At 34.7% G+C, this 17,187-nt stretch overlaps 1 protein-coding gene across 5 annotated transcripts in view; it reads left to right on the top strand.

The window, feature by feature from the left end:
• Positions 1-17,187, top strand: part of LOC145286018 (intermembrane lipid transfer protein VPS13A-like) — a 965,259-nt gene that overhangs the window by 849,992 nt on the left and 98,080 nt on the right. For all 5 annotated transcript variants that reach the window (XM_080134633.1, XM_080134635.1, XM_080134636.1 and 2 more), the window contains 3 exons: positions 6,373-6,609; positions 9,801-9,935; positions 11,666-11,817. In XM_080134633.1, coding sequence (XP_079990759.1) covers positions 6,373-6,609; positions 9,801-9,935; positions 11,666-11,817 — 524 coding nt within the window. The remainder of the gene's footprint in view (positions 1-6,372; positions 6,610-9,800; positions 9,936-11,665; positions 11,818-17,187) is intronic.

A 17,187-nucleotide genomic window follows, 5' to 3' on the forward strand; every position in this document is an offset into this window, starting at 1 on the left:
TTCTATGTAATAGTTCTATGTAATAGTTGTATGTAATAGTTCTATGTAATAGTTCTATGTAATAGTTGTATGTAATAGTTCTATGTAATAGTTCTATGTAATAGTTGTATGTAATAGTTGTATGTATTAGTTCTATGTATTAGTTCTATGTATTAGTTGTATGTATTAGTTGTATGTAATAGTTGTATGTAATAGTTGTATGTAATAGTTGTATGTAATAGTTGTATGTAATAGTTCTATGTAATAGTTCTATGTAATAGTTGTATGTAATAGTTGTATGTAATAGTTCTATGTAATAGTTGTATGTAATAGTTCTATGTAATAGTTGTATGTAATAGTTCTATGTAATAGTTCTATGTAATAGTTGTATGTAATAGTTGTATGTATTAGTTCTATGTAATAGTTGTATGTATTAGTTGTATGTATTAGTTGTATGTATTAGTTGTATGTATTAGTTCTATGTATTAGTTCTATGTATTAGTTCTATGTAATAGTTGTATGTAATAGTTGTATGTAATAGTTGTATGTAATAGTTGTATGTAATAGTTGTATGTAATAGTTGTATGTAATAGTTCTATGTAATAGTTCTATGTAATAGTTCTATGTAATAGTTGTATGTAATAGTTGTATGTAATAGTTCTATGTAATAGTTCTATGTAATAGTTGTATGTAATAGTTCTATGTAATAGTTCTATGTAATAGTTGTATGTAATAGTTGTATGTATTAGTTCTATGTATTAGTTCTATGTATTAGTTGTATGTATTAGTTGTATGTAATAGTTGTATGTAATAGTTCTATGTATTACTTCTGTGTATTACTTCTGTGTATTACTTCTGTGTATTACTTATATGTATTACTTCTGTGTATTAATTCTATGTAATAAAAACCGTCACATGAAAAGGAAAAGCAAAATCTCTTTTATAGCAACAACAAAATGATTTATGTTAGTGGAAGAAAGCTGTCCGAGTAAGGAAAATTAAAAGTTCTTTGGGTTATAGAAGGTCTGTCAGCAGTTACCTTCTGACAGAGATAGTCGGTGCTAGAGTGTCCAGTGAACAGGGACAGGAGAGAAAGAGAGAGAGCAAAAGAGAGACGGGATGTCTTCCCTGGTTGCTTCTTGGATTTTCTCAGCTGACCGACCCTGATTCCCAAAAAGTGTGAAGTTCTTTGGGGGACAGATGAAATTAATAGCCTCTGCACTCGTATAACCAAATCGCCTAGCAAGGACATTTCTCCACATAGAAAAATATGCCTTTATTTTTTACTGCTACACATTCATTTCACATTAAAGAGAAAAAATATATTTTCATCATAGAAACATTACTTTAAGTTCAATATTCTGAATATTTTTTATATAAATATTTAAATGTTATATTACTTAATGACAATTTAAATGAATTATTGGAGGCAAATAATATTTACCACCGTGAAATCTAATTTCTTAACTGTGATCTTAAAATTGTTTCATCATTAATTTTGCATGCGGCCTCTTTGGTTGTTTAAAATAATTACGGTTCATAATCATATCCCATCATGAAAACTGAACCAGCCTTTTGCAGTTCTCATCTAAAATATTTATACTGCAATAGCATGAAGGTTTATTTAATAGTAATGTATTGCAAATAAAGTAACCTTTTTAAAACCTATTATAATTAGTTTAGAGTGAAACAACCACTACCGAGTCAAACAAAAATTTTAGTAATGATTTTATTTTGATATTTTTTAACAGCATATAATTAAAACTGTAGTTTATGTATCTTTTCTATCTTTAAATGATATTACATATTACAAGATATTTGATTTATCACTAGCAGTTCAGTCCTGCCCTATGTACTGTTCATAACTTGTCCTACGTGTGAATACACTTTATGTAAGATTTCAAATGTTTACACCAAAATTTGTCTGAGTAATTTTGTAGAGACTTCAGAGGTAAATTTTTTATAACTTGGAACCCTAATTTTAACCCCTTAACATTTATCATTTTGGTCTCAAATCAAAATACAAAGTTTTCGCCATGTCCAAGTTACTTACATCTAAAATTTCAAGTCTTTAGACCCAAAATTGGCAGAGGAATTTGGTAGAATCTGCAAAGGTCAACTCTTTCAACTTTGACTTTTTGGCAGAGAAATTTTCGCCCCAAAACTTATTATAATGCTTGTCGCATGTCTGAATACTCGTTATGTATAAATTTCAAACTTTTAGAGCCAAAATTGGCTGAGTAGTTAGCTAGACACAGCAAAGGTCAAATCTTTTGAACTTTGACCCCTTGGCAGCTTAAATTTTCGACCCAAGCCAATTAAAAAGCTTGCCCTATCTCTGAATACCCTTTGTGCAAAATTTCAAATGTTTAGATCAATAATTGGCTGAGTAATTTAGTAGAGACTGCAAAAGTCAAATTTATTTTAACTTTGACCCTAATTTTAACCCCTTAACATTTGGGGGGGGGCTCAAATCAAATTAAAAAGTTTAATCCATGTCCAAGTAACCTAGATCTAAAATTTCAAGTGTTTAGACCCAAAATTGGCAGAGGAGTTTGGTAGAGTTTTCAAAGGTCAAGTAATTGAACTTTGAACCTTTGACAGCCAAATTTCTGGCCGAAAACTAATTAAAAAAGATTTTCCCAAATTTCAATGCCCCTTATGTCAAATCTCGAGTCTGTAGACTGAAAATTGACAGAGTTATTAGGTTGGGAAATATACATAGACACAGACAGACATTTTCACTTTTATAGATATATAGGTTGCTTAACATTTATAAATGATTTGACTGTACTATTTACCTTAATATGAATTTTGCCATTATGAATTATTATATCTAGGTAATAGCATGAGTATTATAATTATATTTCTCAAATGTTGTTTTTTTGTTATTGTTCATTCAGCTAAAATGAAAAAAAGAATGAAATACTTTGACGTTTTTACATTCACATTCATCTTTTTAAACAAGAACATTTATTCCATTCAATAAATCTGCATGTTTAACAAGAAAAATATACTATTTTAAATTTAAGTTATTTTAAATTGGTCATAAAAAACTGTTTATCCAGCAATAATAAGAGCTGCAATAAATAAGTCGCTACCTACTTTTCTATTATGTGCAAAGACATAATAAAAAATTTTTAAAAATAAAAATTAACTCAGCCACATTTGTACACTTTAAAGACCTTATTCGCATAATTTGTTATTATGTGGGAGAAAAGAAATCTCTGCTACTATGAGCTGGTTAGTATGATAGTAGGAAGTTGCAGTATGAGAGGAAGATAACCTTTATCTAACACCTGCATTTACAAAGCCATGAAAAAGTTGGCTTTTTATTGTCTGAAATAAACTCCAATAATCATATGTTCTTAGAATATTTTGATGCATTTCAAGTAGTTTCTGTGTATGTGATTATGGCAACACAAAATACTCATTATTTTGATCTTAGGATGCTTTATTTATATCAAGACATTAAGCGTTTTGTGCTCTTATCTCATATGAAGGCAGGCAAGACAGCAACACAAACAATAGTATCAGTAAAATAACACAAAAAATATTTGCTTGTTATTGAAATGTACCAAGATCCTGACAGGTGTTTTATTTAGTGCTAATGTTATTCCAAAATTGAATAACTTTGAACAGATGAATAAATCCATGGGTAAAGTAACTTTTATTTCATATTAAACATTTTATATGTACTGAAAGTTTTCCAACAGGAGCATTAAGAAAACACAAAAGGCTAAATAAAAGTTATACTGCTAATCTATATAATATTTTGCTTCTTCATTCCTCCCGTAGTTAGTTTGCATGTTATGCATTGAAAAAGGCCAAATACAATTTTTGAAGGCCAAACTGCTTTAAAAGTGGGCCAAATTTGCGAAATTTGGCTTTAAAAAAGCTAATCTGGCAACCTAGACAAGAATATGAACGTGACTTTTTGATGCAGCCTCATTTCTGAATATTAATATAATAATATATGATCATTGTTGTAATGGTGTGAGAAAGGAACTTGTAATTTCGAAGTGCAGCAGTGATTCTTCACAGAAGAAAGAAATCAGTACATAGCAAAGGGAACATTTGAAAAAAACGAAGCGAAAAAAAAAGTTTGACTGAAGTAAATTAAAGATTGTCTCTTACAATATGATTTTATTATTTGTATTGAACTATGTAGCACAATATTACTTTCTGAGTATTTATTAGTTTATTTTGCTTGGGTCAGGTCTACATTTAAAATACAATGGACACTATTTTCATAGAAATCTTAAACTCATATTTGCTGCATGTTATTGGTTTTTCGGTCTTAAAAAAAACTGATTTCCAGAAAAATATCTGTTAATTAAATATATTTCTCATTCCATGGAATTTTCATGGGTCTTGCTAGTTAATATTATATCAAATATGAAATTATTTAAGAATATAATGTTAATATAATATCATATAATGAGGAAAAATTAGCAATTAAAAACTCAAAGCAATAAAAAGAAAATGTATTTTAATCACTATATTTCATGAGGCAAAATTTTCATAAAGATCGACGAAGCATATTTTAATCTCTTCATTTCACAATGAATTTTTACAAAATCTGACTCTCGCATCAACTTTATATTTCTGCTGAAATAGCTTGTAACCTCATTAGAAAAAAAACTAATTGACAGTATGTTTATGATTTTTTACAATCGTTTTATTCTATTTGCTATTAACCATTCTCTTGTCCTATTGCCAACGCCTTTTAATAACGTCTTGTTAGGGCATCTATTCATTGACATGCAAATCAATGAATATCAAACTACACTCCCACCCCCCATGATCCTTAAAGATCATCTTACAAAAATCCATACCCAGATTGGCACTCAGATCCTTAGGGCTTCAAGGTATAACTATCCCTTCAAACCCAACTAGACACAGCACACACTACATGGCTAGACACAGCTAGCACTCACGACCTGGCTAGACACAGCTAGCACTCACAACCTAGCTAGACACAGAAAGTACTCACTGCATGAGTAAACACAACTAGCACTCATTACATGGCTAAACTCTACTAGCCCACACAACACAATGCCAATTCTAAAAAAAAAAGTTCACCTTGAATTGTAACTAATTTTCTCTATAACTTCCCGATGCAGATCTCGAAAGTTCAACCGAAATCATTTTAATTGTGTCATTTCACAACAATGACGTTTCCATAAATTCTAACCTGAATCATATTTTAATCTCTCCTTTTCACCACAACAACGCTTTTCGTTAAGTCCAACCCTAATCATATTTTAATCTATCCATTTCAAGACAATGATGCTTTTCATGAAGTCCAACCAGTATTGTATTTTCACTGCTCTATTTCACGATGACAACATTTTCATAAAGTTCAACCCAAATCATATTTTAATCTCTCCATTTCACAACAAATTTTCACAAAATCCGACTCTCGCATAGGCTGCATCAAATTTACATTTCTTCCGAAATAACTTGTAATATAATTAGAAAAAAATTGACAGCAGGCTTACAACATTTTACATGTGTCTTGTTCTACTTGCTGCCAACCACTCTCTCATCGTCTCTCCTACAGTGATTTTATAACATCTTTTCAGAGCAGCTAATTCATTGATATACAAATCAATGAATATCAAACTACAGAATATATTAAAAGATAGCTGTAATAACACTGGCACACACATTAAACAAGATTGCGATCCCCAAATATTTCGATGCATTTTTTATTCTATAGCACAAATTGAGAAGTTGTTTGTGGTGTGAATTTCAGGGGCTTACAAAATCACAAAATCTGTTCAGCTTTTTGAATCAACATAATCTTGTATAATTTAAAACCGGTTGAAATCACATTAAAATAATTAAGTTACAGTGTGTGAGTGTGTGAGGCAGGTCATACTACCTTGGGAAGAGAAGGGGGGCTACTTTATATAAATTTGAAAAGTGTATGAACACAAAGTTTTTTGTGAAATATTAATCTGTTTTAACCTATTTGGCTCATCCATATTCATTTCTTGAAGTATGAGAGAGGAACAAACTGACAAACGTTCACACACACACACACACACATATGAGAGAGAGAGAGAGAGAGAGAGAGAGAGAGAGAGAGAGAGAGAGAGAGAGGGAGGGGGGTTACTTCTATTGTATTATGGATGCACAAACCTCCATAATGTTATGATGATAATCGTAGCATTAACAATGAAATTTTATAAAAAGAATAATTTTCTATTGTTGTTTTTCTATGATTAACCCATCATTCTTCAGTTTATCAAACTTTTGGATTTACTTAAAGTTTGATTGTATCTGAACTGTTACTAAATTGTTGTCTTTTATTTCATTTAACAAAAAAAAAATCTTGTATTTTGTTTGTTGAACATATTGTTTTTACTGTTTGTTCCTATACAGATGAACCAAGCTGAACAAACAAATTATTCAGTGGTGTTGTCTCTGGATAGTATGGTAGTATCCGTGGTGAACACAGCCTATAAAGAGTTGATGGTACTTAGTATCACCAATTGTCCATCTATCTGGGAAGTAGAAGTCAATAACAAATGGAAATTACTTAACGTTGAACTACAAACTTGGCTTGAAGAAAGATGGAAGAACAATCATGTACAGATCAACCTGTTTGAACAGATTGAGGTATAGTTATTTCTTTTTTGCTTTTGTTTTCGCAATGTAAATCTGAAAGAACTAATATTTTTGTTGCAGTTCATTATTCCATTAGTCTTCTGAATTTCTCAAAATTGGTTCCTTAGTTTTTCTCAAAATTTTGTTATAAACAATGTTTGAAGTAAAGAGAATGGAAAGGAACACAACACAAATTACGACTTAGGCATTTCAAATTTTTATTATGTGGAAAAAAATCCATGTTATCAATTTTTTTTTTACTTTTCATGATTGTATAAGTTCAACATGTGTGGATATACATTTAACTATACTATTTCCAGCATTCTGAAGTAATTTTCTTGGTATGTTATTTGAATACTTAAGCATTCTGCTGCATTATATATGATTTGAAAACACACGGCTTTCTTTAGCATTCAATTATGTCAATGTTCTAGAGATGGGGCAAGCAGGGAAACTGTTTTTTTGGTATATGCAAAGATGCCCACGGGATGAATTGTTGTGGTCATCTTTGTCGGTATGTATAGGTAAAAGTGTCATCTGCTCCTAATAATTGAAATTACCCGTGGAGTTATCTCTCCTGAGACAGGAAGTAACCAGTGAGTGATCTCCCTTGATAGCTATATATCTATCTATCTATATATCTATAAAAGTGAATGTGTCTGTGTGTCTACATTTCTACAGACTCGAAATTAGATATGCAGGGTACTGAGATTTGGAAAAATCTATGTGATCGGTTTTCGGCCAGAAATTTGGCTGTTAAGTGGTCAAAGTTCAACAATTTGACCTTTGAGAACTCTACCGAGAACGGTACAGGTTCGAACCTGCCTTCCTACTACCACTTTTTTTTTTTTTTTTTTTGCTCAACATACACCTCCAAACTCGGGCAACACCGGGCACCCATGCTAGTAGAGAACAGATGAAGGCGGTCATTTGCTTTTTATGTAGATCTTAACAACAAGCTGAGAGACACATTTTCTCCACTTTACAATAATAAGGCTTAATCTTGAAAAAAACATATTTTTATCAGCTTTTTGTTTTTGTTTTTTGATTGAGTGTAAGTGTAAATGAATGTTTACAATTCTATGGCATAAATTAATGATTTGTTGACATTCTTCCACTATATTCTGTAATGTTAATTCCAAATTGTGTTCTAATTTGTAAATGTGATCTTATTTCAGAGTTTTTCAGATACATAAAATCTTGCACAAATCTTAAAGATTTGAGTAAATTTGAAATATTTTTGCTGATTTTAACATTTTCATATTCCTTATTTACTACATTTGCCAATGTATAAATATTCTGAATCTTCCTGCTTCTAGGGCATTACAAACGTATAGTTAGAATGATTATATGCTTTTGTGTGTATAAAAAATGTAATGTTTCCTTATTTGTGTCTACAAACACAAATGGTAACAATATTTTTACATTTATGATATGTACATCGTAGAGAATGGGGATGATCGATGAGACGGGTTGGAAAAATGTTGAACACCAGTCGTCATCTAGTGTCATTAATACAGCACTGGTCTTGAACTCTGGAGACTTTTAAGTCTACTTTACGTGGCACTACGAATAGGTTTTATTTTTACAGGATTATTTTTTCTTACTGAAAGTTGAATAGTAATGGCATCAGGACAACACAATTATGAACATTACTTACAACTAGTTCATCAGTTGAGAAATTTACAAAACAAAAATATGCACATATAATGTAGCGGAGGAGGGCAACCATTCAACTCACTGGAGTATAAATCATTCCTGGAAGATTGGGGTGTAAAGAGACCTATATCATATGCACATTATCCTCAAAGTAATTGTCGAGCTGAACTAGCCATAAAAACAGTTGAATGAATATTCATGGACTGCATTAATGGCGCCGGCCATCTACACCACGATCAGGCAGTGTCAGTGATGATGACATAAAGAAGCATGCCTTACCAGGATCTTGGATTATGATCAGCCAAAAACGTTATATAGATTCACAGGTGTTGGACAGAAATAAAAGAATTGAGAATAAGGGTGATGGCAAAAAGGTATGTGCTAAACATGCACAGCCGTTCAGGTTAGCGAATCTGTTCAGGTGCAGAATTAGGAGGGACCATATCCGCAACGATAGACAAAAACAGGGAGAGTTGTAGCGACCATGGCTAATAGACAATACTGGATAGGGCTTGATGGAAGTGGCAGGCTTACATTACGCAATCGTCATTTTCTCCCAGAAAATCTAGTCTATTGTGGATACACCAGATTATTTGCCCATACAACCACCTCCTCAACCACTTCCCCAAAGATCAAGAATGCAGAACAGCATATTCCCATGTGACATAGACGAGATGATGGACATGGAAAAGATGGATGGTGACATAGTGATGGCAGATGACATATCCAACAAAGATATGGAGGTGGATAACCAAAACTCAATCAGGCACAAACCAACGAGTACGATCCTATGACGTAGCAGCAGAGTAACACGACCACCAAAACCATTATCCCCCACAAATGTGAGGACCAGCTCACAAATACACAGAACTTTCCCGACAAGTGACCAAAAACACCAGTATTGTAGTCATAAGGTGTGAGGGGGCATGTAGAGAATGAGAACGACTGATGAGACAGGTTGGAAAAAAGTGGAACACCAGTCGTCATCTGGTGTTATAAATACAGTGCTGGTCTTGGACTCCGGAGACTTTCAAGTCCACTTTACATGCATAAATCAGAATAAATGAAACGATTAAAAAAATAAATATATATGCAAGTTTAAATATTGTTATTGGTTTATTTTGTTTTTAGTAAATGTGAGACTGGTGCATATTACAAACCGGATTTTTTGTAAATATCCGGTATGGCTGAACCAACAATGACAGGTACCTGTGCATCTTTGTCAATCCACTGAAATAATAGTATTATTATTTAAAAAGACATTTCTAACATGGGGTGAAGAGGGTGTGTTGTAACTATTCTGTACTTTCACCAAGCAATTTTATAAACAAAAATATCTTGAAAATACTAATAAAAAAAACAATAATTTGAATGGATTTCCAAGCATTTTTAATATTCTGCCAGTTGAAGGACATTTATTAGAAAACCAGTGCACAATTACCAACTTCCGGTTCATACAGTACACTAGCAGCATAAAGGTTTTCATTAAAAGAGTTACAGAAACATAATCTCAAAAAAATAATAGATTTGTTTATTTATTTCAGGTTGATTTATCAAAAATGACAATGACTAAACCTTACATGGGAGCCCTTCGTCGTACATATTCTCCTGGTCTACTGATGATTTACCGCCAATCTAAGAATCACAAGGCCATCCATGTTAAAGTACAAAGACTTCAGGTAACTTAATTGATTATGTTTTTATAGAAAGTTGATATTAATATTGTTTATACAAACATATAAAAATTTGATAGCCATTTAGTTGCAGATTAAATTATGCTTTGGCAACATAGTATAAAGCATTTGACTCTATCACATTATCATGTTCTTCCAAGTCTAACTATGGAAACAAATGCATATTATAATGATAACATACTTTTTAATGACATCACATAATTTATGTTATTCTGTATTTTTACTATTTTTATATATATATCATGTATGTTTCAATTAAAATGATTTGTTATTTTAATGCTCTTTTTTATACAGAAATAAATTTATTTAATAAATGAATAATGGATAAAAATAAATGTACTAATATACGAATGAACATGTATGCATCCAAAAATTTGTTTGTTTAGTGTATAATCTGATCTCCAGTCTATGAATATCCAATGAAGAATAATGATAAATAAAGCTGAAGAAAAATAGTTTTTAGTAGTAGTAGTAGTGTTGCATTATTGGCTTCCATAAATAGGGGTACATATTAAAATATGACAGGGACATATATAACGATGAATAGGGAGACATTTATACAGTTCTTATATTTCTTTTGGAGACTTTGTATTAACAGTTCTTAGAATGATAATGACATTTATATATCAGACAGGGAATTGTTCTTCTTAACACATATTGAGGAGAGGTTGATATGATGCATAGTTCTTAACACAGAAGAGAGGAGATACATAATCTTCGAAAGGTTACACAATGTTCATTATAAGATGATAAACACAATTACCTTTCATTCATGATGAAGGATGACACAAGACAACAGTTACAAACATAATGATGACTTCTTTATTCATCTGATCGGCCGGATTTGGATCTACATAGTCTAAATGTTCTCCCTTCGCTTCCAAGGGATCAACTAACCAACTGACTGGCTCTCTTGCTCTCCGACTCAACTCAACTGCCTGACTGGCTCTCTTCTCACTGACTAAATTCCAAACCCATAATATGGAGAAATGTCCTTTGTCTATGACGTCAGAAGTGTGTTTTTCAAATGTGACCAATTTCATGTGGCTTTACATATGTTTATCCAACATACTTTTGACAAACAAAAGAATTGTCTAACCTATTTTAAACAATATAATTTAATTTGCATTCTTCATTCTTTTACTGACATATTTAATATTCAGATTTCTTAAAGAATTAACCATAGACTTAATTTCTAACATTCCATTTCTTAACTTTGCCAAATATTGTTGATGTGTGTATCTCTTGTAGTTCAGATGTGCACACTTTTCTTTGCACATTCTAAGTGTAAAAATGTTCTTTATAACACTCTTCAGCATGCCTCTCACCTGTTCATAAGCTACGTATATGCAGCATAATTACCAGGCGCTATATGTAAGATATCAACATCTCTCTGCAAGAGCTGAAAAAACCTAACATTGTCATGTCCCCTGATGGAGATATATATGTGACTGGAGCCTGCTTGTGAATTTCATACTCCCATGAAATTTCCTCCTTTGGAGGAAGCTGGTTCAGCCACCTAGAGTTAGTGATAGTTAGTGCCACTTTGGATGAATGGATGGAATAAGCTAGGTCATGCACCCTCTTTTTGGTGAGATATTAAATATTTTAAGAGTAGATGTGGTCTCTGTATCTGTTAATTTGTTAATGTAATCTAAGCAAGAATATTTACGTACTTGATGTGATTCAATTTTTATTACTTTCTTCTATTTAAGATTGACAATCAATTACCTGATGCTTACTTCCCAACGGTGTTATATCCGCTACCTGTTCCATCATATATTCTTCGAAAAGTTGGACCAAAACCATTCATTGAATTTGTTGCCATGAGGCAAGTAATACCAGAAAAAAAAGTAGACAATGTCAGGTAAGAATTTTTTTGTGTGAAAATTAAAAAATATCAAATTATACAAAAACAATCTTCAAGCAATGTCAGATTTACATAGAAGTCCCAAGATTAGGAAAGTTCCCAATGGTTCTATGGAACTCCTGAAAAAAACTAAATATATGAAAATAGAGGAGATTTATTTCCAAAAGAATGATCAAGCATGTTTACCTTTTTGAATTGAATAATCTTCGTCGGTTTCATTAAGTGGATCTCAGTATTAGTCATATCAGTTGTGTTTTTAATTGCTAAAATTAAATCATTTTTATTAATCAATTATACATTGCCATGCTTTGACATCCAAAAACCTACTCTGTCAGCAGAAGCCTAAAATTTGCCGACTGCAACTCCATGCAGGAATGATCAAGACTAAAAGCAAAATGTACGGTTTCTAATAAAACCACAAAAAATGTATAAAGATGCTCTGTATGGGAAGAAGAGAATGACCAAAATAGCTTTCCAAGATTTATTAACTTAGAAGAACCTAAACTTACATTATCTCCTTTCATAACTGAGAAAGTTATTTCGGCAAATCTGATGCCAAAGATTGTTAAAAAAACTTGCCAACCATGCAAGTTGAGGAAAAAGACATGCAGATTTTCTGCTGAAAATTAAAATTTTTCATAATGAATAAATAACAACATATCTGCATCAATATTTAAATATTTACAAAGGGTTTTCCTTGAGGAAATAAAAGAAGAATTAAAATTTCAGAGTGATTGAGGTTAATGAATTTCAATAAAGAAAACCAAGTCATACAAACACATACGAGATTACATTCAACCATTCCATCTTTAGTAAAGATTGGATACACAATTATAAAGATTGAACGATATATCTCTAATCCCTCTCAGTGCTACAAATGCCAGAAATATGAACACTGTAAGAGTAAATGTAAAAGAAGAAATGTCTGTGATAAGTGTGGCAAAAAAGGCCCTGACTATGAAGGAATGTAAAGAGAATGATAAATGTGCATCCAGTTTTGCAAAAAAAAATGTGAAAGTTAAAAGAGAGAAAAAGAGATATTGACTATAAAATATGTACAAAAGATCTTATTGGAAGCAAGAAAAGTAGTTGAAGCCACAAGTAGGGGGGGGGCATATGCACAAGCAGTTTGCCCAATGACTAATAATGATGGGAGATAGCAAATATAAAAATCTAGTACAAAGATTTCTGCAGCTTGGACCAAGAGATTAGCTAAGATTTCTAACAACAATTGGGACAGAATTTGAGGAGCCAAAATGCAAAGGTTATGAAACAAGAGATGGAACTGAAAAAAGAAAGATTGTTGTGCTTCCTACTCCCCCATTAAAGATTCACCACAACAGTCCAAGGCAACCGAAATGAATAATGCCTTTGAATCCACAAACAAAAAAAATCCAAAAGTATCCAAATAAAAAACCTCCAGGTAAAAAAATGAACTAACTCAAACTTAATTGAATACAAACTGAAACAAAAATGTAGTAGGCAAAACAAACAAATAAAAAATGCAACTAAAAACAGACGGAACAAAAACTCGCTTCTCGTAGACACATGGGTCGTAACAAGCACAATCTACTCGCCAGAATCACCTACACACAATCTGCAGAACGCTCCCTCGCCTTTCTAGTGTCCTGCCTTTATAGTGGCCGGGAACGACATATTTGCATAATCGCGCGAGAGCAGACGTGATTCAACTATAATTACATTGGGTAAACGCTAATAAAAGCCCATGGACGCCATCTTGGAACTCTCTCTTCTGCTCAGCCCAAAACAGACGTATACGAGGTAAGCTCTCTATTCCTCATTTTGGTTACTACTAATTCTGCTACACAAAAAAAGCAGAGCAAAGGAACACAGGTTAATAAAAGGATAAAAAAGATTATGTTAGCAAGAATATGTTGATAAAGCTGAAAATAGTTTGGAAAAATAGAAAATAGCAGGTAAACACTAAACTAATGAAACACTTCTCTAAAAATAACTGCACAATACTGAATAAAAAAGACATATCAAATCAACTAGTGGAGACGTTTTCCAAAAGTTTATCAAGTCAGGGTGAAAAACAAGAATTTTTAACCTTCAAAAGAAATGCAGAAAAGCATGTTAGGTTTCAAATTTAAAAAATCTGAAGAAATATAATCATCTATACACATTGAGTTAAGGAACTCTATTGAAAGATCTGATATGTAGACACGTTTGGGGGTAAATTTCTTCTTCCTCTCTTTTTTCCTCTTTCTCCTTTCTCTTGAGTTTGCTTCACTGATGCATTCTACGTTTTGTGATAAAATTCAAGCTGAAGTTGGCAGTTCAGACTTGACACTTGGAATGTGTTGATGCTATCTTCTCTCTGTCTAAACAGAGTGTTAAAATGTTGAAGTGAACTCATTTAAGTTACCTGTCGAAGTTTATGATGAAGTGATTGTGTCTGTTACCTGATGAATTTGTATCTCGCTAAGAGAAATCTACTTCAAGGAAATCTAAGAAATCTGTCAAGGACTTGGCAGTTAAATATGTCGGAAAATTACCAGCTTGCAAGAGAAAAGACACGTATGGGAAATATTCTTTCTAGGAAAGATTGAAGTGTCTAGATATTTTCTTCTAAGGCCTAAAGAAAATGGATACACTTCAAGTTGCAGTTTTTCTAAGTCAAAAGAAAAGTGACCTTCATTGGAAGTGATGGTAATAATTTCAACAAATAATACTGCAATAGGACTCAATGAAATCCATTATGAATTTTTAAAACAACCATCTGGAGAATAACTAAAATTACTCATAAAAATATATAAAAAAAATATGGACAGAAGGAAAGTTTCCGGACATAAGGAAATCCCAATCCCAAAACAAAAAGTACTGTGGAGAAAGTGGCTTAGCGTTAAAGAGAGTGCGCATTTGTGCCTGCAGAGCACAAACTAAGAATCAAGATGGCGCCCACATGCGTTTATGTGGAAAAAAGTTTTGTGGAATCTCGGAGAATCTCGTACCCTGATTCCATAAATAACGAGGAGAGGAAAGCGGGAAGAGAGACGATTTTGAGTCACGAAAACGAACGGACGTGTGTAAAAGAAGAGGTAGAAGATAAGAGTGTGGTGAACGAAACAAACAACGACTCGGTTGAAAGTAGAGTTGTAATGAACACAAGCTATTCCGGCATGACGTCAGGATTTGACCCCAAGCTAATTCCCCTGTTTGATGGCAGTAGCACTGATCACTCAGTGCAGGAATGGGTGAAAAAGCAGAATTAATATGTCAGCTCAGTGGGGTGAAGCGTATAGAATGCGTGGTCCCAATGCGCCTCACTGGGGGAGCATATGCAGTATACCAGCAGTTGGCTGATGAGGAAAAAACAGATTTTGCCTGCATCATGTGCGCTCTTTTTACAGCATTTGCATTAAATCTAATTACTGCATGGAAGGAATTCATGGCCCGAAAATTACATCCCGGGGAAACGGTGGATGTGTATCTGGCTGAGCTAAAAAAGCTATCGGTCTTTTTTGGAGGGATGTCAGACAAAGGCTTGGTGTGCGCCTTTGTTGCAGGATTACCTAAGAGTGTGGAAGATCTGCTCCGTGCCTCATCCCAAGTGGACGAGATGGACATATCGGAAGTATTGGCGCGGGCACGAGCAATACTAAAGAAAAGCCCTAACACTATAGACCAAGCAGCAGCTGTACAACCATCACAGGTTGGATTGCAGGACCTGGGCACAGCTACAACCTGCTATAAGTGTGGAGGACCCAACCATTTGGCCCGTGATTGTCTTTCGTCACGTCAACCAATTCGGAAACTTGACGGGCCGCAGTGCTACAAGTGCAAAAAACGCGGACACCTGGCCCGCACCTGTCCGGGAAACGGGCAAGGGGAAGAAGCTACAGCACCAGTCTTTTCCCCAGATCGTCATTGAGCAGGGCGCTACCCACTGTAAGCATACACATTAATGGAAGCAAGCGCCTCGCGCTTGTGGACACTGGGTGCACCCAGACTCTCGTAAGCAAGATATGTTGTGCCACTTGGAAAGCAGAGAGAATTCCGGTACTAACTGTAGGCGGGGGTTCACTAGCCTCTTATGGGGTGAGCATTATCCGCGCAAGCATCAACGACGGGCCTGCAGTAGCCGTGCGAGCCCTGGTGATGGAGGGAGAGCTTCTCGGGTACAACCTACTCTTGGGTATGGACTTGATTACACAACTGGGTGGAATTACCGTGGACAGAACCGGTAAGGTACAGTTCTCCCGATGTGAGGAACATGTTTGTGCTGCCATAACTCTCGACGAGCCTGACTTTCATGAAGAGTATGATAGAAACACCAATGCATGGATGGCGTCTTGGAAGTGGTCAAACGATCAGCCACCAATATCCTTGCGAAACCGGTTATCGGAATATCCCCCACCCATGTGGCTAAGGGGACAGTATGAAGAAGAACTGCAAACATGGATCGACAATGGCTGGCTTCTTCCATACCCAGAGGATGGGCTTGGCCCCCCGCGAGGGCTGATTCCCTTGATGGCCATCGTACAAGAGACCAAACAAAAGGTCCGCCCTGTCCTAGACTACCGTGAGCTCAATGAGCATGTCGACCCATATACAGCAAGGGCTGATGTGTGTGCACTCAAATTAAGGGAGTGGCGACAGCAGGGATCGAACGTGGCAACTCTGGGCCTACGCAGGGCCTATCTGCAAATACGCATTGAGAAGAAATTGTGGCCATTTCAGACTGTGGAAATTAGAGGAACCCGATATTGTCTAACCAGGCTAGGGTTCGGTCTAAATGTGGCCCCAGGCATTATGACAGCAATCATGCATGCTATCCGGCATCAAGATGAGGCAGTGCAACAGGCAACATCCTCATACATCGATGATATATTCGTCAATGAGAACCTTATGTCAGCACAATCGGTTAGAACACACTTTGAAAGCTTTGGACTGACATGTAAGGAACCAGAGCGTCTGTGCGATGGAGCAAAAGTTCTCGGCCTGCACGTGCACAATAGCAAGGAGGGACTTTGCTGGAGAAGAGGAAGTCACGTTCCCAAGGTCCCAGCAGACATCACTCGACAAACAGTGTTTTCGCTTTGTGGAAAAATGGTAGGCCATTTCCCTATGTGCGGTTGGCTCAGGGTGGCCGTGGCAGCCATAAAGAGACGTGCAACAGCCGTGTCATCGGGATGGGACGATGCAGTACACGATGTCACCCTAAGGAGCATGTTGACAGAGACTGTGTCCAGAGTTACCAGTGATGACCCCGTTCAGGGAAAGTGGTGCGTCAGCGGGAATGAGTTTACGGTCTGGGTGGATGCTAGTTCACTGGCCCTTGGAGTTGCCCTTGCAGTTAATGATTCCATTATTGAAGATGCCTGTTGGCTTCGGCCAGAGAAT

The sequence above is a fragment of the Euprymna scolopes genome, chromosome 10 (genome assembly GCF_053919585.1).
Source record: "Euprymna scolopes isolate OS-2025 chromosome 10, ASM5391958v1, whole genome shotgun sequence".
Lineage (NCBI taxonomy): Eukaryota > Metazoa > Mollusca > Cephalopoda > Sepiida > Sepiolidae > Euprymna > Euprymna scolopes.